Here is a 24,488-nt window from a genome sequence, read left to right as displayed (position 1 = left end):
ACTTTTCGAAGGGAGGGGGGAGGGTCTTTCCTGCTGAATGTGGACTTGAATAGCAGGCGGCTGGTCAAAGGTCTGCTGCGTGATTGCTATGTGTTCTGCATGTATGCATAAGCGATGCTGAGAAGCAGCACAAAACGTCTTAACAACGGAGGGTGATTTTTTTTTTTTTCATTGATTAGAAAAAAAAAAAAGACCGAGAAAGTGAACATCTAGGTGGGTGAGGGGTATTCCGATCCCCCCCCCCACTGGCTACGGGCCTGTGAGAAAGATCACCATCTTTCTTAACCTAACCCTATTTTCTACCAATAAATTAGGAAAGAGATGATGATGATGATTATGATCATCATCATCATCATCATCACCATCCTGAACCTCTGATGATGATCATCATCATTATCATCACTGTTCTGACCCTCACATGATTATCATCACCACCATCCTGGCCCTCTTTCCCACGAAATGGTGGGGTGAGTAGCGTCATGGTCAAGAAAAAATACTTAAAAATCTGACAAGTAAACTGAATCCATACCACTGATGTGATTATACTAATACACTTTTCCCGTGTGTGTGTGGGGGGGGGGGCAGTGGGGTACATGGGTGAGGGTGTATGGCAGGCCAGGCAACTTCACCATCCAGGGACCCATGGCCAATATCCTACAAATTCTTGCAGATAAACTCAATTTCACGTGAGTATATGTACAGCTATGGTACACATTTCCTTTATGCCATATCGAAATTGTGTCAAAACCTAATAACATCCAGCTAATTAATCAGTTTTATTTTAGCTAATGTTTCAAGTCATATTCAGAGTAATAATTCAGTGTGAATATTGTTCTACTGCTTCATTCGCATCATGCACAGTCTGGGTTAATAGTTTCTTTACACCGCTCGAAACCACACTCAAAGTTACTGAAACCTTAATTATTACACCAGCATCATTTCACTTATTTTTTTTTATTACTAATATCTCTGGTAAACACTGTGACAGTTCCATGACGTCAGTACTTTTGCATATTCTTGAAACCACGTAAGAACCTAACATCTTGCTAAGTAATCAGAAATACAGTATTCACGGAGGTTGGAGAAGTTGCTTTGTCGCTAGTTCAAAAATCTGTCACAGTGGTTGACGAGGTGGTTGAACTGCTTTGTATGCCTGGCTCAGGCAGTTACTCTGTTAAGGGAACACGTTTCATCGGATATCTAATAGTGACCCTGCTTGGTATGGTTGCATCTTTATTTATTTATTTATTTTTTTTAATAGTATAGCTCCACTGGTCATTAGGATGCAGTTTCTCCTTTACAGCGAAGCAATGTTCATCCGAAAATGGGCCATGGTTTACTGAACCTAAAAGCACCGGAGCGCTATAGCGATATCAGTGATAACACATCTCCACTGAGCTCTATAGTATGGAGAGGCTATCTCCGCCACAAGCGTGTGATTTTGGCCTCCATATTGGAACACCAGCACTCAAATTCACATATTTCCACTAAGCAGTGGTTATTAATAAAGATACATTCGTGGCTTATATAGTAATAGAAAAACATATGGATTATGATTTTTTTTTTTTTTTCTGCTTAGTTCAACGAATTATATAGGGTACATTTAGCCAGTGGGTATAAAACAGGGATACTGGGGAAGAATCTTCCTGCCCCATCCTATGGGACAGTACTTTTCTTGTGAAATGTAACGCCATCTCTCTTCGATGAATTCCTGTGCCAATTTTTATATCCGTAAGTTGCACAGTGGACCATGGCTCTATACTTTCCGGAATCATCAGCTGCTTTCAAAAACCCACATAGCAACTCAGTACAAAAACGCGGGCATCAATCGTGGTGTAACCGTGTAACATGGCTGCCGTTACATCAGCGCCACCCTGGCGGCAGCTACATAAATTACGCAGTGCTACCCATGAGAAAGCCTCTTCATACTATAGAGCTCAATGTCGGTACCATACGGTGGAGGAATTTGGTAACCTTATATCACTTAACCCATAAAATGAAGAAAATCTTCCTCACCTATGGGCCTACAAAAACTGGGGCTAAACAACAAACAACATAGATCCCAGGCGTGGTGGGAATGTACTATAAGGTGACTGATGCCCTCCCGTATGTTACAAACAATTATAGTAATGCTTAAAAATTCAATTTGGTATTGCAAAAATTGTATTACTTTCTGTAATTATATTACACTCAACACTTCATTTTACAGAAAATGATATATTTAGTTTAGTTTCTTTGAAATAAATGAAAGTTTCATCACAGTAGGCCTCAGAAGGTTATATACCCCGTACGATTATATTCTTCGATACGACAGCCGATCATCATTATCATCATTGCTAAAGAACTAATGTTGTAATACGTCCGTCATATGTAAATGTTGCATACTGTGCACTATGGTTTTTGCAATAACAGTGAATGATCAGTCTCGAAATTTTAAAGGGATGACGATGATGATTGTGCAATGAGCCTAATTTTCATAATATACAACACGAACAAACAATTGCCAAAATTAGGAAAATTCCCTTTTGGATGACAGTTATATATTAAAATAATATAGGATGCTACCATAGAATAAGCAACAGTAACGCCTTTGTTCCCTCCCACCCTTCTTTCCCATTAGAGAGGGGAGGTGGAGATTCCAGAAACTATCCCTTCCTTAAATCTGAAAATCAAATTTGTTATTTGCCTTAATGACAATCGTGCTGTCGACAGGAATAAATGTTTTAACCCCTGCACTCTGAGCAAGTTTGCAATTTTCGCTCATCAATAGCTAGTTTTCTTTCTTCAGTGGTTGGGGGACTATATAAAACAGCAGGAGTCACCAAGCTACAGTAAATCTTTCGTTTACAAACACACCATGAATTTGTCTATAGCTTTCATCTAAATATGGCGACAGGCTGAGGTATAGCAATATTTGGCTATTCTGAAAAAAAAATAAATAAAAAAATAAAAAAAATAAAGGATCTCGTCTCGTGACACCAACGTCGGCAGTACAAACCACGATATATAGACGAAGTGGTACAAACCACACTTGTTGTTCAGCGTTCAGCCACCAATCAGCATGAGATAGATAATGAATATAGACTGCCAATTACCCTAATCTATATACGTTCCCTGTGCCCATTTTTTTTTTTTTTTCGTTATCTCATCGTGGCCCCACGGTTTTCTCAGTGTGCATTAGGACATTTCTCATCTCCTAACAATAAGTATTTCAAATCAAATCAATCTCTTTAGCATATCCTTCAGACATACGTCTCGCTGAGCTCTATTATGAACGGGCTATTGTCGCAGCGAGGGTGTGACTGGACGCCATATTAAAACCCAGACTGAAACACCACATTCGTCGCCTCCACCACGATAACGCAATCGGAACCGTTCTTAGCTAGCTGTCTCCGTTTCGTTGTTGCTTCCGTAGGTTGCGCAGTGGACCACTGCACCATATTTCCGGTTTCATCGGCTGATTTCAAAAGGCGCGGGCGTCCGGCGAGGTGCATTATCATGGCTGCCACTACATCAGCGCCGTCCACTAAGCTTTATAGAGCTGAGTGGCTCCGTCCTGGGGCGTGCACACAAACTACGCGGCTCTACCTAAGAGAAAGTCCCTCCATAATGTATAGCTCAGTGATACGTCTTTATGGAGGTTAAGATCGTCCTGAAGGTTTCAGTCATTCATTCATTGCCAGACGCCATGTATCCCAAACGGGGTGGCCAAGGGCTTAGAGTTAATTGTTTTACAGGGAGGGGCACTAACCCTCCACCAACCCCACTTGACACGTAGGGAGAACTTCCTGTTATCATGGCGTAGAGGTCTGAGCGCCTTTCATGGTCCAGTAGCGGTATGGATGGTTAATGTCAAGTTGGGGGGAGGGTCTGAGGGGACGTAGCCCCTAGATAGATATTAATTTTTTTTTTTTTTCTGATTTTTTTTTCATGTTTCAACTGATGTTCGATACTCCTCGTTATCGGAAATTCCTTATTTTGCCGTGGTGGTGATGGGAGGATGGGAGGGAAAAATACAAAAATACGGCATATCCGATAGTAATTATCATCATATTCACTCGACGCAAATGAAAACCCATCACAAAGCCGAAAATCTTAAGAAAAATTAAGGGTAGCGTAAAACATTCCGCTAGATTCACAAAAAAATCCATTAGATCTGACATGAACAAAATATGCTGTACATTATTTTGACTAACAGCCTATTACATAATCATCATATGCTCACCAGTCTACTATGTACAAAGAAAATCTCCCCCTCATTTTGACGCGATGTATTGTCGCTTCATTACAATCCCAAACTTCATCCTTTAGGTAATGATTTGTAAGTAGACAAAGCTTCAAACAACTGTCCAACAATTTTAGATGTTTCAGAAGAACTATTGCGCTTCTCAGCTCCTGTGAGACCAATTTCATAGCATGAATTGTGGTTAACGACTCTGTTTAGTCGGCTTCAATGTTTTAATTCACATATTAAGCAGGGTAAACAACCTCTATAAAGAACAGTTTTTATTGTAGATTATAATACTGTATTATATTCAATAGTAGTATAGGATATCGATGAAATTATTACATACACCATCATGGATCACGCATAAAATTCCCCCCAAATTCCTGCTAGACCTTGTCAAAACCCGAAAAAAAAAAAAAAAGCCTATTCTCTATACTTTTTAAATCCCCGCTTTCCTTACTATTTAATGAAAACTTGGAAAAAAAATGAATCATTTTTGTGTGTTTTCTTTGCAAGTTGCTCTTAGCATAGTTGATCTTAATTTCCAGAGACGGTCCTTTGATTACTCGCAATTATAAATTTCTGAAGAAGGTACAGTAGTTTATTCTCCCTTTGCCAGGTATAATTTGATGCAGCCCGAGGACCACGTGTGGGGTGTATCGCTCCCTGATGGCAACTGGACCGGGATGCTGGGGATGATGCAGCGCGGGGTGAGTATTATTACAAAATTCTTCATTAACATGGGTGTCATGGGTGTAGTCAGAGTGGCTTTGGAGCTTTCAGAACATCCTACCTTGGCGTCTTGTTCTGCCCTTTTGTATCATACTGATACAAAGCATGTGGACTTTAAAGCAATTTTACATTTAAGCAGCATACACGAGAACGTTAAGGTGTAATATAGGAAATAAATCGCTATGGAAGAGGTGCTACGAAGCCTCCTATACCACCTAGAATAAGAGCCTAAGTCCTACACCATTACTGGCTACTAGTGGAGACATGATGATGATGATGATTACAATACTGATGATGAAGTTGCAGCAATTACGAAATAGCTGTCAACATATGCTTTTTATTTTAATACTGTATCAGGATTCCGACCACACCGTTGTACTGATAATGCATGGAAAACGATGATGATGATGACAAAGTTCCAATAATGCCGAAACAACTGGTAACACCTTTCTTCCTCCTTTCTCCGAGCACAGGAGGTGGAGTTCGCCCTCGGCCCATTTGGAGTGACCGCCTCCCGTGACACCGTGTGCGACTTCTCTGTACCTGTGAAGACCGAGAACAGCGGCATCCTGGTGGTGAGGCCCACGATGGAAAGCGATGTGGCGGGTTTCCTCAGGCCCTTCACACTACCGGTAAAGTAGTTCTGGTTCTCCTCGTTCCTGGTTTGAGCACACTGGGCGTTTACACTGCCGGTACATTAACTCTTTCTGGTTCTTCTCATTCGCGGCACCTGTCTTTGGAACTAGTGGCATTTTCTTAGGGCCTTCGCACTCCCGGTGAATCAACGCCAGTTTTCTGCATTCCTAGTAAATTCACGGACCTCACAATTCACTCTGGCTCTCCACTGTCCCTGTCAATTACTGCGAGAATAGCGCAATCCCGGTTGTGAGGCCCAGTAGAGAGCGATGAGGCATGCTGCCTTAGGACCTGCACACTACCGACAAATTAATGACGACCCATCATGCTACTGGTAAATCAGTCCTGGCCCTTCACACTACCGGTTAATTAATTCCGGCCCTTCACACTACTGACAAACTAGCCCTGGCTCTCCGTTCCCTAAATTCATAAGGGCTGTTTAACGATATATTAATTTTTGGTTCCTGGCGTTCGTGCTGTCTTTGGCAGTCCTCTTGACTTCTCTTAACAGTAATTTATCTTCACTCTTAATTTACTCTCGCCTCTTACATTTCTAGTAGCTTCCCTTCACACTCATGGAAAATCCACCTTTACCCCATGACACTGTCGAAAGCTTTCCCTTCACTCCCGGTAAAATCAAGCTTGCCCCTCACATTCCTAGTAACTCCCCTCCACATTGCCGGTAATCTTATATACACGTACCACTTAACTCTGTCCATGAAGAACGAGAACAACGGCATCCTGGTAGTAAGGCCCACTGATGAAAGAGTGGCAGGCTTCCCCAGGCACACACTACCAGCATAATTGGTTCGAGTTGTCCATAGTCGCCAAAATTCGTCCATATCAGATAAGAACTATTTTAATAATTTTTGTTCACACACACACACACACACACACACACACACACACACACACACACACACATACGGGTCGAACTTTGATACTGTCACGTGACTATGACCTTTGACTGATTAATCTCAAAATCGACTCCCTTCGTTCTTACCTCACCCACAACACTTCTGCCAAGTTTGGCCTAATTTTATCAAAACTGGGTAAGCTGACTTTCGGTCAACTGTTCCCCAAAACACTGCATCAACCCCTTGGATGAGCCTCAACATTTCCTCCAAATTTGGTTAACGTCAGAAAAAACTGTTTGAATTATACTGGTAAAATATACACACACACACACACACAGATAGATAGATAGATAGATAGATAGAGAGAGAGAGAGAGAGAGAGAGAGAGGGGGGGGGAGAGTTATCCGTCGTGCTTCCAGCACTTTGGGGAGTAAATACGATAAGGAAATTACCATAACTTTGGCTGTGAATCTGGGCCCATGAGTGACGATTGTTTATAAGTCAGAATCTTCCCGCAAACACACATCCAAGTTGCGCTGCGCTGACAATTTGTCATACGCTTGCTTGTGACTTGCCTGAACAGGAAAGGAGTGTATAGACCATTTCCCTTGTTCTTCCCGTAAGCACACATCTTCATTACAACAGGGAACTAATCGTAAGTGTGTTTACGAATCTGTACCCCAGGTGTGGTTGCTGATATTAGCCGGGACGCTGGCTGTGTTCCTGAGCTTTCTAGGTGTGATGGCAAAAGAAGCCAGTCTGTTCCAGCAGAGAATCAAAGGCAGCCCCGTCGCCACCTCTGCCCTCTGGGTGCTGAAGGCGCTCACTCAGGAAGGTTGGGCTATCTCCGTTACCAAATTTACTTCCCACATCTCACTGCAGTCCTATAAATCTCTGACACCAATTCTGTCACAGCTACAAAACATCTCACACCAACTCTGCTGTTCGGGTGCTTAAAACTCTAACTCACGATGGTCAGACTCACCACAGTCACTTAACTCCTCGCGCCACTTCTGCTATCTGGGTGACCATGCCGATAACCCAGGAAGGCTAACTCTCACCACAGCTGAATAAACTCTCACATCATCTTTGTCATCTGAGTACTCAAGGCTCTACTGTAATTCACTATGGCTAAATTTTCACAGAAGTCACACAACTTCTCACAATACCTCTGCTATCTTAGTGTTCAAGAACTTGCACTAGTCTCTTAAACCTTACAAAGCCAATCATACTACACCCGAGTAATATGATGTTTTATTTATTTACTGGTTTATTTTTGTGTGTGATTTATTTTTTTTTTCCACCACAAGGCAGATCTACTTAGCTTTGGGAGAGACATCTAGTAGCACAGAGGCTAACTGATCACTATTTGCTTCTGGGTCTCAAAGGTACGGAATGGCTGCCCCGAACGGACGGTAGCAGGGTAGTTGTTGCGACCTGGCTGTTGGCGTCCTTGGTGTTCATGTCGTCGTACAGTGGGATCCTGACCGCCATGCTCACCGTGCCCCGGATCACCATCCCCATCGACTCCATGTGGGACCTCGTCACTCAGACCGACATACCCTGGCGCCTCGAGTCGGGATCTTGGCTGCTACAGTTTTTCCGCGTAGGCTAAGTGGAGATTATTATTATTACTATTATTATTATTATTAATTATAAATTTGATAATCTCTTTTAAGACCCACCAATTCTCCTACTGTACGTACCACACACCTTCAAACGATGTTCTCGTATGTCACCACTTTGGTGCTAATACGTATCGTCCATTATGAACACATGTTAGAGCTGCTGCACTCACGACTGATATAATGGCATGACCGGAGGTGTACCTTTTTTTTTTTTATGATACGTTACTGCGACTTGTAGAAAACTGGTAAAATCTGTTTTTACGAAATTCAATTAAGCAAATACTTCCCTGCCCCTGCCTGGGTTTGAGTACGCGTTCATATAAACAGCAGACATTTCCTCTAACTACCTGCCCATGCTTTTCCCCTGAACCACCTACTCTTAATATAATTTTATTTTGTACCTTGAGTAATTGTGCTTTAATGCAAGCTGTGGTCAGTATACACACTTAACTGTTTCTGTTCATCTATCTATCTATGTGTGTGGACCAGGAGTCACCTGACGGTGCGCGGCGTCGGCTGTACGAGGGGCACACGGGGACATTCCCTGACTGCTGGGCAGCCCGTGCACCCATCGCCAGTGGGGAGTATGCCGCCGTCTGCGACCACACCACCATGAAGAAAGCTATGTCATGGGATTTCAGGTGTGTGCCAGTTGTTATACAGATACACGCTGGTGTCTGGGGTATGGGGAAGCCGGTGGTGCATGGATTAGCACGCCCAGTTGGCAACAATACGAAGGATCCAAGTACGATTCCCTAACCAGTGAGACTCTAGACAAAGTACGGTTCCCTCTTGTCCCTGTTCACCAAGCAGAACGGTTGGGGATCTTAATGTAACGTTGACCACTGACACTAATAAAAAACTGATTGTCTGCCCTGATAACATTCGTGCAGCCGACAGACATTAATGATACTCCTTTTTGTGGGGGAGAAACTTGAATTATCTATGAGAGCCATGTTATGGGACTTACGGTTTGTGTCAACTGTGAATCGTGGAATCAATAAGAATCTGGAGGGGAAATTTCAACTGATTATTACCTTTATTCTTCTGGTGAGTCTAGTTCAGTCTCATTGAAAATATGTAAATGGTGATTATATTACTATGATAATTTTATAATAATTATCTTTGGAGATGTGGAAGAAGCTACTGGAATTTCCTCTCTCTCACTTACACACACACACACACACACACACACACACACACACACACACACTTGTTTATTATACAGAATTCTTAACCCTTACTCATCTGCCAGCTCTACGGGCGTGTGTCACCTGTACATCACGAGAGAGATTATCCACAGCTTCAACCTGGCCATGGCATTCAGGACCAACTCAATGTACCTGGAGGCAAGTGATTATTGGTAAGTAACAGCTATGCAGAGAAGAACGAGTTAGGGACGAAACTTTCTTCTTGGTCAGTTTCGCTCTTTGGTGAAGATGGTCAGGAATAAATTTTTGCTACCAGCTCCCGATCAGGAATAAAATTTGTCTACATCACCCTCGTACTGTCCTAATGACTCAACATAAGTAAGAATTATTTCTCCAGAGATCAGAAGGTTGTCTCTAGCATCTCTTCCTTACCGGCACATTCTCACATAAAACACGTTAAGGCATACTTTTAGGCTGGTGTATGCAAAATATACCGATTTCTTCGTAGAGGTGACACATAAAACTCGGATGCTGGATACAGGTCCGCAAACTACCAAATATTCGTCCTTAATTGAATATACAGTACAGACTCTTGCACAGACTAACTTACTGGGCCCGAAGAACTAAAAATGTATGTAGCCAATGGGAAATTCATTTGCTGAACATATACCTTAAAGTATGCACAGACTGCCGAGGATAAGCCCGTCACTGAACAGACCATTATTGCCTCCTATAAAGTAAACGGTCGAGGCAACAGCCAGTCCCACATCAGTCACTTTGAGGTGTACGGGGTCTGAGGCTAACCTACCGTAGTTTCGATTAATTCCGGTCGTAAGATGCCGACCTACGTCACTGGCAGCATTTTATTTGAGAAATAGTCAGTCTCCTTTTGAATTAGGACCACTGCGCGAAGGCACAGGTTTCTCCAACCGAGTTAAACTGTAGACCACCATACGCCATAAAAGGGAATGTACAACTCAGATGTGATAGCGAACTCAGACCCTGATGTTAGATGATGCAATAATTGAATCCCGCTTCGTGTGCCACGACACAGAAACTGAAAAAGTCTGGTTTGCTCGTGTTGTGGCCGAAGCAACAGATCACCAACACTTCCCATTTGCCAAGCCTTTGCTGTCTATACTGTACATCACTTCAACTTTACCGGAGTCAGATTCTTGCATAATTTTTTCTGTTTTCTTTTTGTGATGTGTTAGGATTCAGAAACTGAAGGAGTCTGGTCTGCTGGCTATGTGGCTGGAGAGACAAATCACCAACACCTCCCAGTGCCTCAAGCCTCCTTCCGCTGACCACTCGTCCACAAGCATTGCCGCCCTTGACCTCCAATCCTTCCTCGGTCCATTACTAGTTCTCAGCTCAGGTTAGTCACTGCTCTGTTGGTTAACATCAATAGTATGATCACGTCTTTTGTTGTATGATTTTAACGATAAGATGATTTTGCTCAGCTTAGGAAAATCTTAAAGAATTGTAAGAGTTTTAAGCAAGCTTGCATTCAGCAACCCTGTCAGTATGAGAAATCCAAGCTGAATAAAAGTGCATGGATGTAGCAACAATAACACACAAAAATACACCAACGGCTTCACAGGATCAACTCTTTTAGGTGATGATTTTTTTTTTTTTTTTAGTTTAGGTATGATGTCTTTTTTGTTTAGGTACGATGACGTCTTTTTATTTCTTATTACCATCATATAATTTCATTCTGCGCAGAAAGGAACTCTCGGCTGCAGAGAGAGAGAGAGAGAGAGAGACTCAATTATCTCACTTTTCACAATGATTTTTATGTGTCATGTGAGGCGTCTAGTACAAAGACTGGGCGGACTTTCTCTTCAGCTTGTGTTGTTCTTTCGCTTGGAGGAAACTGATATTTAACTCTTCACTTCACCTGAGCATCCCATCTACAACACGTATTTGCTCCACCACCCACTACCACCCCAGCCTGTCTCATCCATTTCTCTTCTCCCACCTTCTTTTGGCACCTTCTCCCTATCTACAGTAGAGCTTTAGGTTATCCTTCCCACTGCAAACGCCGTCCCTCATACTATGCCCGTTTTCATAAGTTGCATTTCTCCTGACCCGCCCTTCGTCATCCCGGTCCATCCCCTCCGTCCCTCTCCACCTCACCCACTTTTTGATCACAAACTACTGATTCAGTTTCCCACTAGCTATGAACCAAGAGAAATGCAATTTTGCACATGGCGTCAAGGCCTGCTTACATACAATGATGTTCGCTTTATTCCTAGGACTACTGGTAAATTACTTTGCTTTCTGGCTTTCACACTTTTCAATTCGTACACCGAAAATTACTGTACCGGCAGGGATGATTACATGAAAATGCCTTCATAAGGTTAACATGAATTGGTCTGCAATGACCTGAAAGTTCTGAGAAACTTGAAGGGACCTAGAAGGACCTGAACGTCCTGAACTTCATATCACGAAAATCATTGCACTGACTGAGCTGCTTTTTTGGCACACTTCTTCATGGGCACGACTTGAACCAATACAAAATGGCATGACTCATTAGGACTAACAACATAATCTTCAATGATCTGTAACAATCTAATCTGATCTGACAAAGCAGACGTAAACTGATATGCATGGGTGTGAAAATAACTGAGAGGAACCAAAACTATTTGAATGTAAATCAATCTGGCTGGACGTGGATGGACCAGAAGTTCTCTGCAGTATATGAACGTGAGGTTGCCTAACTGGACCTAATTTTAACTCAACAGTCGCATGAACTGATCTGAAAACTTAACGCTTGCCGCTAATAGCCTTCGTGATGGAGGTGGTTGTGGCAAAGGTAAGTTTTTGTCTCCCACCGGGCCATTATAATTAGCTTAACAGAAACGTCAGGTTGTGAAGATGATTGTATCTGTCAGCTACTGCCGACATCTGAAGTCAACCCTATTTTCTCTTTCTTCTGTACTTTAGTATGGCTCTGGTGACGTTTGTGATGGAGGAGGTGGTGGCGAAGACGTTTTGTGCCTCTCATCAGACGATTTTATTCAGTTTAGAAGAGACGTCCGATTATCAACACCTGAGCTCAAACCCTATCATCTCCTTCCCTGTGGTTTAAGGATGACGCTGCTGACTTTTGTGGAGATATAGTAGTGAAGACTAGCTGTACCCCACCAGACGATTTTACAAAGCTTATAAGATGATTACACGCCTTCCCCTGAAAACACACAATTTTGTCTGTCCTTTAAGGTTTAAGCTTGGATCTACTTACCATTGTGATGTAGGTGGTCGTGGCTAGGATATGTTGTGCCTCCGATCTGACGATTTTCTCCATCTTGTGATGACCTTGATTATAACAATTAAACATTACCTACTTATTAAAATACATCCTATTCTTTCTTCAGGTCTAAGTCTAGCGCTGCTGACCTTCGTGATGGAGGTGGTCGTTGCGAGGACGTGTTGTGTCTCTGACGAACACTCCATCCCACGCCATTCGAGGCTTCAACACACCTCGGCCCCACGCACAACATCCCGACACCAGACCACATATCCTGAAATGTAGACGTTACTGTTTATGACCCTTCTCCAGGTGGCACAGACGGCTTCGTGTAACCTCTTCCTTTGGTTTTGATTTTGCATATCACATCCTAACATTCTCTTGTATGTTATTCCTGTCATTCTGATACCGACCGAGTTGCACCAGTAACATACAAAAGGATATTAAGGTATCCAGAATTAATCGCCAAGGAAGCGGTGTTATGAAATGTACTCTCAAGTAAAAGGTTGTTTACATGACGATAAATCACTAGGCTATATTCCATTCCACCAAGTCTGGCACCATATCAGTGATGTCGTGAACACCTGTAGCATTGATAAAGGTCCTCAGTACTCGATATACCTTTTTGTCTTGCCTTTATATTGGTTCTCAAGGTAATAAACTGAGGTTCACCTAGTGCAGAGGTTTTACAGCATCACTGCAGGCGTTGACGACATCGCTGATGGTGCCAAACTTAGTGCTGACCACTCCATCTCTCATCACTCGACACATCAGCATATCTCGGTCTAACTCGCACATCCGGCCATCAGAGACTAACAAGTATCCTGCAAGTTAGACTAGTTGCTCAGACTACAGCTCCAGCCCTTCTCACGGACGAATAAAAAGGCAAGTGATATTGTAATTATGGCTCGTACTATAGGGGATAATTGACTGTCTTAATTAATCAACTATAACCCCTCAAACTGCTCTAACAGCCTGCCACTACCAAATACCCTGGAATTAGTCCACATAGTTCTGTCTCACTGCTGATCTTGGACGTTATTTCCCCTCACATGTTGTTTCGTTATAAATATTGAGCCAGGTAGACGAAGTCGATGGTCATTATTTTTGTACGAAATGTATCTTTGTATGGTTATGTCGAAAACTCAAATCTCACAAAGTATTGACTGCAGAAGGAAAAGTTGTTAATAAAAGTTGTTTAGGATCACAACTTGAGTTCACACGTCACTCAGCCAGCACTGGCAGTCATCCAGGATGGATACATAATAGTCAAGTTTTCATCTAACACTGTTATTACAGTCTACCTGGCTCACAGATGACGGGTAGCCTTGTTAATCACTAGTTTCTCCTCACTACTACTACTTAGACTAACACTCATGCGCCCCTCACCCCACACCTCACCACCCAACTGCTTCCCTCACACCACTACGACAGGGAACTACCACCATGTGTCCCAAGATTTAGACTTTATAATTCGTCTCAATGCTGCTCTCTCACGTTGATTTTCCACCTAAAAGAATGATCATATTAAGTACAAGTTTCATGCACTGGTCACATCTATATTTACCTGTATCTATATCTCTATATCTATCTATCTATCTATCTATACGGTGGTCAGTAAATGGAACTGCACTAGAAACTCACCTGGTATTATCTTGTGTGTTGTGGACGGCTCAGTCTGCTGGTGCGGGTGTAAGGCATGGCAGTCGGAGTAGGAAATGAATATATAATGCAGGACAGATACTGATAACGCTGCCTGTGACGTCCCCACAACACACGAGAAATTGCCCGGCGTCGTGAAAGGAGCAGTATGTATGGAACCCCCTAGATATATCATCATCAGCAGCCTGTAACATTCCACTGCAGGACACAGACATCTCCTAAACTTGTCTGGGAGGAAAACAGCCAATATACCCCTTCTGGCTGGCTTATGACTCAGGTGGGGGGAGTGCCTTTAATCTGGCTGCTGCTAATAGGCCCTATTTAGTCTGCTCCTACTTGGTCCAAGCAGTACTCGGGCTTGCACACCACTGAAAGGTAGCAATCCTCGAGCAGGTTCGTCTCCAACCTGACTAGGGCTCTAGCTCAAGAAAGGTCTCGGGAGAGGTGGGGGATGAAGTGGTCTTGCCATCGTCTTGTGCGCCCTCTCTTCCCCACCCTGGAAGGGCCATCACATTTTCCGGCTGACACTCTGGCTCAAGAGGGTCTCGACTGAAGTGGGAGAAGTAAACAGTCAAAATATCCATCCTAGTTGATTTATGACTCAGGTGGAGGGAGTGCTTTTACACTGCTGCTTGTAGGCCCTTCTAGGACGGTTGCCCCTGTCTAGTCCATCCCAGTTAGGTCGAAGCAGAACTCAAGCCTGGTCATCACTACAAAGTAATATTTCACGAGCAGGGATATATATATATATATATATATATATATATATTGCTTCCTTCCACAATACTGCAATTACTAGCGCTATGTGTATATTTATTTAGGATGCTGCGTAATACATGGAAATATATTGTGACCAAGCATTATCAGTTTCAAGACCTGTGATAAGAATGGGTCGTCATATTTAGATCTCATTTTATGTATTATGACTGCTAAAGAATAAATACGGTAATTCTTTTAAATGCAAGTACCACTTTGTCTGTTCTTAACCCCCTTCAGCCTGAACATGTTTTTATACTGTATTTATACTGTCCCCAGCTGACTTCATTCATCTCTGGAGAAACTTCCTAAACTCGAGGATTCTGTTATGGCATTCATTTGATCCTTGAAAAAAGAAAGGCTATCCCCAAATTCAATATGATCGTCGAGGAATAAAAGAAAAATATCCTAAACTAATGCGTAATCGTAGTGCAGTGGTTCAGCATCATCATCATCATCATCATCATCATCATTTTCATCATCATCCGGACCTCCTTTCCTACCCTAGGGCAGGGTGAGGAATAGCAAAGTCCAGACAGTCTAAATTTGCCCAATCCAACGGTCCACGCTTCCATTCACTCATCATGCAAGCTCCTGGAATCCTATCTCCATCGGATACGCCAAAAACATTCATCACGTTCTGTAGCTTCACATAAACGTATCCGATAGTCAATCCGGACGCTGTCGCGTTAGAAACGGGTGCCAAATCATGCACTTCTCCTCACAATATTCATCCACCCAGCTCTATCTCTTGTCAGTTCCCTAGCCTCACCGACTTCCAAATCTCTCTTCCTCACACACTCATCCACCATATCTCTCCATCTTCTCCTTGGCCTACCCTGCCTCCTCCCTCCTTCAAATTCGCTCAGATATGCCTTTTCCACCATTCTATTGTTATCCATTCTCTCCAAATGACCATACCATCTCAGTACACACTCTTCAATTCTGGTGTCCACAGATTTCCTCACTCCACATCTTTCAAGAATTACGAATGAGAAGTATTAAATAATGTACGATACACTCTTGTAAAGCTGCCTGAGCCATCCCTACATCACAATGTTTGGTTTCAGGACGCCTTCTTGATTTATCTCCTTCAGTGCTGTGCCATAGTTTCATTACAATTTTGCTGCCACCCGATTATTCCAGCCAAATCTGGAGAGACGTCAGGTAGAGAAGGAATTAGAAACAAACCCCACTGGCCCTCTTTTCCATATGAAGGTGCTGTAGAGGGACGCCTTCAAGTGATGGCACTGATGTGACCGGGTGCTGAAACTGTCCAGTTATACAAACGCCCCACAGCCCCCTCACTGTTCTCCGTCCGAAGAATGGTGGACTGAACAAAATGGGAAGCTTTGGCCAACAGTTACTGGGATTACGTTCAAATGAGCATGGGATTTAACTACTACAACTACTCCTGCTACTACAACAACAACAACAACTACTACTACTACTACTACTACTACCACTACTACTACTACTTCTACTACTACTACTTCTACTACTACTACTACTACTACTACTACTGCGTGAAGTCTTTCACGTGCTGATAAGAATCGTCCTCAGGTAGCAATAAAAAATACAAGGGATTAATATGCGGACTCTTTGGCAATGCGTGAAGAATTTGTTATTCTATTACTGGTATCTATAGCCATTTTTTTTTTCTCGACTCAAGAAAACCCCTTACCAAGCGCGTCTGTTTTCACCTGTCAATAAACACGCGCCATTTTCAGCTTTGTTGATGGCCATGATGGAACTAGACTGGAGGGTAAATCTGACTGGTAAGCAAACAGGCTCATTCCTACCTTATAACTATGGTTCATCAAATTTCATGCAGCCACGACTTTGTATTCAAATTGTGGGAGTGGCCCGGTTCCGTCAGGCGAAGCCAAGCTGACTATGGGGAAGGGTTAACGAATTCAGAGTAGGCTTATACCGCTCTAATCTCCCTTGAACGGAAGTAATGGCGTGGAGAAAGCAGGAATTAAAAAAAAAAAAAAAAAAGTCGTCACCGCGATGAAGAGATAAAAAAAAAAAAAAATAATAAAATAAGTCTTCACCGCGATGAAGAGGTTAAAATAGAAGACATCACCGCTAGCCTTCAATGTACTGTGTCGCCTATCGGCCACTGTATTAGGTGGCAGGAAACTCTCTTGATTTAACACTTCTAGGCTCCTATGACACAATCTTTGCCGAATAAAATCGTCTGCAGTTTCATGGAATAGAATACAGTAAGTTGTCCTGATTTTGAGAGGGTTAATGGTATCAGTGTTAACGCTCAAGTTGCCATGACGCTTAGCTGAATCCATTATGACTAAAGACCGCCTCTCTACCGACTCAGCCACCGCCTTCCCCCAAATGGTGACAGTATGATCGCCCTCAGGCTCCCACGACTCACCGTCAGTTGAAAAGACTCCTTTGACGTCTGCTGACATACTAGAGTTGATTTGATAATAGGAGACTTAATGGCAGTAATATCATCACTTCAGACTTCTATGCTTACTTCTGGCTGAATTGAATCAGAGGCTTAATGGGAGTAATATCATCACTTCAGACTTAAATATTCATTTCTAGCTGAACAGTAACGTCTGGTGTTAGCTGGAACAAAATACTAGAGCTGCTCCAATTGTGAGAAGATTAATGGTGACAGCATCATCGCTCACGTTCCTAGGATTCACTCAGCTGAATTAAATTGTTTGGAGTTCGCTAGAATAGATTTGTCACAACTATGAGAAGGTTAATGGTGTCAATATTAACACTAACACACTTTGCCTTGCTGTAAGCTGAACAGAACTGTCTGACGTCTGATGAAACAATATTAGAGTTGTCCCAATCATGGGAAGAATTAATGATGACATAGTTAACATATTCAGATTCATATGCTCACTTTCAGTTGGATAAAATCGTCTGGTGTTACATGAAAAAGTCAGAGACGACATAACATGGTATTATATATGCGGACTTAATCATGGCCATGTGCTATATTGCTGACACTCATCCCACCACGCTGTTCTCAGAGGAATTATTGAACTGGGAATAACAGGCTTATCAACTGGTGTGTTTTGACCCCCTTCCTTCTCCGCTCCCTCTCTCTCTCTCTCTCTCTCACACACACACACACACACACACACACACACACACACACACACACGCACACACACACACACAGGAGCCTGTTGAGAACAATCCTCTCAAAGAACTTTGCAGAGACAAAGACCTGTATTCTCCTAAGTTATGGAAGCTCTCTAACACCTTTTCCTAATCGATTTATTTTGCTTATTACATCTTTCTGTCCTATTCTCAGTTACATAAATCCTTCTAATGTCATCATGCACTGTATAAATGACGTTTCAAAGGATATTAACGAACCAGATAAAAAAATCGCGTATGAAAAGATGTTAGGGAGATTTTTTCACCGACGAGAATACGGGCCAAGATGTTTGAGACATTGGTCTGTACTCTACTGGCTTTGCTGGTTTACATATGGGGATTATGATGGCCTTCTTGCAGGCTTTGGGGATGGATCCGTATCATGTTGTACACACGATCAAAAACGTATCGGTGCACATATGGCCTGAAACAATTTGACGCCACGGACGATGGACTCTAGAAATGTTTGATGATTTTTCTCCCATGCTGCTAAACATGCTTCCATAAGTATGTCACTGAGGGGTTTCTTGTGGCAATTTATGGCTGACATAGTTACTGGATGCATATTCAGATGATAATTAATTTTCCAAGGACTACACAAGCTATATTGATCATTTCAGATATCATCGTACCCTTCCTGTGCAATACTTTTTTGATCGTGTGTACCGGCGTAGTATGGGACTTTTACTGATCGTAAGAAGAAAGTTCATAAACTTATCCTAAGCAAGAAAAAGGAGTCAAATGCCAGAATCCTAAAATATGGATCCTTCCAATAGAAAATAAAAATAAGAACCAATTCAAGATCCGTTCATTCCGAGATTCCTGTACACACTGCGTTTAAAAGACTAGAGATAATAGGCTGAGGGAAATCTAGACAGAAGACAGTTCCAAAGTTGACCTGCTGAATATGAAGGACTGGGATTTACGATTAATTTTTGCATTTGAGAGGTGAACAGAAAGGGATGACAGTTTATTGCTAAACGGGTGTTACTGCATAGGTGGTTCCCTTCCATCCCGCGGGCTGTTGATTCGTCTTCAATTCCTCTTCGCTGATTGGACTGTCATCCATTTCATGTGCCTTGTGTAGTGCCTCACCTACCTTGAGCTTCATGATTCTCTTGTGAACTGCATGTCTTGCTTTGAGTGGTAGATTATTTTCACTGAATACAGACGACCATGCTGTATGCATTCCACAGCCTTCGCTATAGGATTAATGTGTATACCTTGTTTGACTGACCAGTGCAACTGAGATGTATGGGGTGAATAGGGTGTGTTTGATTCGCGGCCGCTGACTGGCCACTGATAATGCAAATCTACAGCTCTTGTTTTAGCACATACATATCTATATAAACTGCATGACATAATTTCCGAAGCCATAGAGGTCAAAATCTGCTTTAAAAGTTTACCTTAAAAGTTTACTTTAAAAGTTGATTATAAAGTTTTTAAGATGAGTGACGAAGTAAATTATCCACCCACGGTGTACAGCTTCCTCCACATGTTGCACAATACATGCCTGTATTTAATTCAATGACATCATCGACGGCCAATCAGCAGCCGCGAATCAAATACGCCCTACTTGCGCCATACATCTCAGGTGCACAGGGCAATCAAATAGACTATAGTGGCTGTCTCTTTTTCATTCCATGGATGATATTGATCTTCCTCCCTGTCTCTTGTTGTGATGTCTGATGGTCTGAAGGAAGCTGGTCCAGTATTTCTCTTGCTTTAAGCTTGAATTTTTCTGCTTGTTTTGCCATTCTCTTAAAAATCGTAAGGCTTTTAGGACTCGTATTACTTTCCAATTTCTTCTTTAATTTTTTTTTATACTCTGTTGATCCCATGGAATGCCTCGTCACTACTGTAACATCTCTTCATGGCGTTCGGCTGACCTCTCTCTCCTCCTTTCTTACTGATGATTGCTGATTCTATTTTGTCTACTAGGTGCTCGTTGAATTCGTCGGTTGATGCAGATGCGTAGTTCTCATACCACAGTTCCAGCTTGTTCTTTATGGTACTGTTTGGCAAGTATGGTAATGTACTTTCTTGGTCTGATGATTCTCCTGAATGCTATACTGATCTGTATCTCTGTATATAATCCTAAATGGTCAGAGGTGAGGGTGTCCACAATGTCACAACTATAATTTAGTCTTGGCTCATTGGTGGTGCAGATGTAATGTAGCTAGTTTCCCTGTATATGAGCTGGTTGTGGTTGTTTAAGTAGTTTGAGTACGGTATGTGTGCTTGTAAGGTGCGGATACTGGGTGACTCCATTAGGGCTGGCTTGCCTGGAGGTGTTGCTGCCTAACTTTGAGTGTACTGCATTAGGTTCTCCGGCGATTATCATGAGTGTCTGCTGTTTGTAGGTGTGGCTGATCTATATCGAGCTTGTTATGACTGATATTTGCATTAACAACCTCTCCCACGTAAACACACACACACACACCGAACTCCACACGCAGCTCTGTTGTCCTTCTATAATCATCTATCACGATTTCCATTATCTGAGTAAGCATGAAAACTACTCAGGAGTGTTTACAATGCAAACTATAATCCATAAAAACACTATGGGAAGAAAATGGAAAAATATCTTACCCAAATCGTAAAGGGTCTTCACTACTCACATTACAAGTCACACTAATCAAAAGCCGAAGAATTCTAGCTTCCCCCAATTCTTTCCAGCCACTTGTTCCCTTCCCTCCCTCCCTCCCCTCCACAAGCTTGCCTGTTTCCACCACCTTCCCCCCTTTTACATCCCTTCTTCCTCCTTTCCTCCACCCCCCTCCCTCTCTCCATTTTACCCATTCCCCTCCTTGTCCTTCTCTTTCTCCTTCCCTCCACCTCTTCCTCCTCCCTCAAAAACACGCTTCCTCCATCCCCCCACCCCCCTCCTTCCTCTCCCCCTTACCTCCTCCCTCCCGCATCATCCCCTCTCCCTTCTTCCCCCTTTACCTCCACCCTCCCCCTCTCTCCATACCTCCTCTCTCCCCCTCCCTCCTTCTTCTCGCCCCCCTCGTTCTTCTCATGTCTGTCTTTGTAGAACAATCGATATCCTAAGGACACACACAAACACACACACACACACAGATTATCTATTGGGTGATGATGGTGATGATTACACCAATATTCATGGTTGTATGATCACTACCGCAATTATTACCACCAACCACCATCATTACCATTGTTAACCACCACAACTCCCATCACCACTACCATCAACTACCATAACTGCCACCACCACCACTACTACCATTACCACCACCACAACCAACTACCACTATTACCACACCACCACCAACTACCACAATCACCATCACCACCAACTACCATAATTACCACCACCATCACTACCACCATTACCACAACCACAACCAACTACCATTACAACACCACCAACCACAATTACCACCACCACTCCACAACCAATTACCACCATTATCACCACCACAACAAACTACCACCATCATCACCACCACAACAAATTACTACCATTGCCAAGTCACCACTACTACCATTGCCAAGTCACCACCACTGCCAACTACCATTATTACCACCACCACAACCAACTACCACCATCACCACAACCAATTACCACTATGGTAGTTGGGGACGCTCACCATCCACTCACTCGATGTAGTACTGCTCTCGGGTGTCTGCCCTTTCCCCTCCTCCTTCCTTTCCTTCATTCCTCTTCTTTTTTTTACTTCTTTCTTTCCTCGTCCTTCTGCCTACGGGTGACTTTACACTCCCTCTTTCATCTTTCCTTCATTCACTCCTGTTCCTCCTGTCTATGGGTGACTACACTAAGTGACAAGCCGAATGGTTTCCTGTTCACCAGGAAACCCTTTACTACGCAGGGTGGTAATCATGTAACTAAATTATGGCGCCTGGTGGTTTAGTGGGTAATTGCAGCGCTTCAATCGGATTGGGCCAGTGGTTTATATCCAATGGGTGGTGGGGTTACTGCTCACGCAATGCCACTCAAGGATGAGTGTGGCTGGCCACTCTCATCTTAAATGTCAGGACTAACTTGCCTAGCCCCAGGCTCCTACGCTCCTCATGGGACAAGGTAGGATAGGATGATGGATGGATGGATGGATCTCCACCACCACCAGCTACCACCATTACCACCAACACCACCACCAGCTACCACTCCTGGCACCACCATCACCAATACCACCAACTACCACAGTTACCTCCACCACCACCAACCGCTACCATTACCAACACCACCAGCACCACCATCTCCGGTTACCACTACTACTACCACCACCATCACCAACTACCACCGTTACCTCCACCACCACCACACCACCACCACCAACTACCACCATTACCACTACCGCTATCAACTACCATTACCATCACCACCACCAACCACCATTACCACTACCACCACAAATTACTACCGTTACCTCCATGACCACCATCACCACCACCATTACCTCTACCTCCGCCACCTACAACCAACTACCACCATTACCATCACCACCACCGCCAACTACCACCATTACCATCATCGCAACTGCCACCATTATCACCACTACTACCAACTACCATTACTATCACCATCATCACCAACTACCACCATTATCACCACCACCACCAACTACCGCAATTACCAACACCACCATCACCAATTACCACTATTATCACCACCACCCCCAACTGCCACCATTACCACCACCAACAACTACCGCAATTACCACCACCACCACCAACTTCCACCATTACCACCAACAACAGTAACTTCCACCATTACCACACCACCACCATGAACAACCACTGCCGTCTGGTCTGGATGTCACTTCTTCACCAACTCTGCTTATGTCTGCAGATCCCTTGATGTAAAACAACGTGCTATGATCATACTGTCCTCCAACTCAGATACTCTTTTTTTTTTTTTTTTTTTTTTTTAACATTCGGTACAGGCCAAGCCCCAACATTCTGGGGAACACTGTCCCTCGAGGCCAAGCAGGGAAGGGTACATGAGAGCAGAGAGAGAAAAAAAAAAATCGGTATCTTAGGGCATAGAAGGAATAGAAGTAATTATCATTACAAACACAATAATGAACAAAGACATACAATGGCACATACATGGTACAAAGTTGTTACAGTAAGTGACATTACATGTTTTGAGATGAGTAACGTGGTACATATATACACACGGATGCCCAGTGTTGTTTACATTAGGTATACCTTAATAAGACCACCGAAACGAAATATCAAAGAAAATGTTATAAGTTATGAGTAACTTTAATAATGTCCAGTAAAAAAAACTGCCTGCGCTAACAGTTTCACTGTTGTTGGTAACCTATGCATCGATATATTACTCACGATAGTATCAAGCGATTAAATACAATTTAGAAAACTTGTGGTTCTCAAAGGGTTACGGACTATCTCAGCCGACCTCTTCACGGCCGTGGGCACGAGTAAGTATATTATACTCGTACATACAGGCTCACACCACACGTATTTTGTTCAGCCGAGAAAAATCCTAGCAGTCAAAGGCTGATATTGATGTAGTCGAGAAGCCTAAATCTTAGCCTCCTCTTCCTCCTCTTTCTTCTTCACCAGCTCATATAGAGTACTTCCATGTGAAGTAGTCTGTCCTGTCATTGCTCCAAGTCTGTGTTAGTAACAGTTATGTCATACTGTAATTGCCATATTATGTTTACATCCATATTCCGAGCCCCACGGAGGCAGCGTCAATGACGTTGGCCTCACTAGAGTGCAAAAAAATCCTCGTCAGAGTTTAACTGGAGGGCTGGCGAAGTACACTCACATTAGAGTCCTCACCTCGAAGTCAGCCCACGAGAAAAGAGCGTCAAAGACGTTGTTTGCCCTTCAACGACGTCTTCCCCCGGAGTGTAGGGACTTGAATGATGCGTCTGCTTTACCATGGCAAAGATCCATAGCCCCTGTCAGTTCAGTTGATGGAAGTGTAGTCAGACTGGAGGGCTGATCTGACTAAGAAACAAGACTCGTTTATACTTCAGAACTAAGGCTGATCGAATTACATTTCCTTCAGATGAAAACGAACACACTATATAGGCAGTGAATGGTAAATAAACACCCCTTTGCTCAGTGAGGTATTCGGTATATTACACATTCTTGTGTCAGAGATTTTTATGTACACGCAGTTTCGGAGAGATTTCGAAAAGGATGGGTTAGATACAGCCTACATCAATCACCCCACTACTGAACATCCTTCCCAAAGTAAGTAAAATCGTCTGGAGATAGCAAATAATAAAATGAAAACTGCGTCCTTTGACTTACCAGGTTAAGCAGCAGCTCCCGTCTTCGTGCTCTGTCGCATCCACGTCTCTCACTATTTTCTCCACCATATCATTACTGGCCCATTTACCTCTAATGTTCCACCCCCCGCCCCTTTATGTTACTTTTATGCCACTCTGATCAAGACAACTCTTGTATTCTATT

The 24,488-nt window shown here is 43.0% G+C and overlaps 1 protein-coding gene across 1 annotated transcript in view; it reads left to right on the top strand.

The window, feature by feature from the left end:
* The first annotated feature begins 633 nt into the window (after positions 1–633).
* Positions 634–24,488, top strand: part of LOC145415838 (putative glutamate receptor) — a 79,583-nt gene continuing 55,728 nt past the window's right edge. Inside the window, exons 1-10 of the mRNA XM_080285020.1 lie at positions 634–686; positions 4,848–4,938; positions 5,434–5,592; positions 7,138–7,288; positions 7,842–8,059; positions 8,571–8,722; positions 9,337–9,444; positions 10,447–10,610; positions 12,613–12,766; positions 13,167–13,315. Of these exons, the coding sequence (XP_080141146.1) occupies positions 643–686; positions 4,848–4,938; positions 5,434–5,592; positions 7,138–7,288; positions 7,842–8,059; positions 8,571–8,722; positions 9,337–9,444; positions 10,447–10,610; positions 12,613–12,766; positions 13,167–13,315 (1,390 nt within the window). The 5' untranslated portion in view covers positions 634–642. The remainder of the gene's footprint in view (positions 687–4,847; positions 4,939–5,433; positions 5,593–7,137; positions 7,289–7,841; positions 8,060–8,570; positions 8,723–9,336; positions 9,445–10,446; positions 10,611–12,612; positions 12,767–13,166; positions 13,316–24,488) is intronic.

Source organism: Coenobita brevimanus, chromosome 13 (genome assembly GCF_032717465.1).
Source record: "Coenobita brevimanus isolate Jiangsu-jjx chromosome 13, ASM3271746v2, whole genome shotgun sequence".
Classification (NCBI taxonomy): Eukaryota; Metazoa; Arthropoda; class Malacostraca; order Decapoda; family Coenobitidae; genus Coenobita; species Coenobita brevimanus.
The sequence above is the reverse complement of the archived record's forward strand: the minus strand, read 5'-3'. Positions and strand labels throughout refer to the sequence as shown.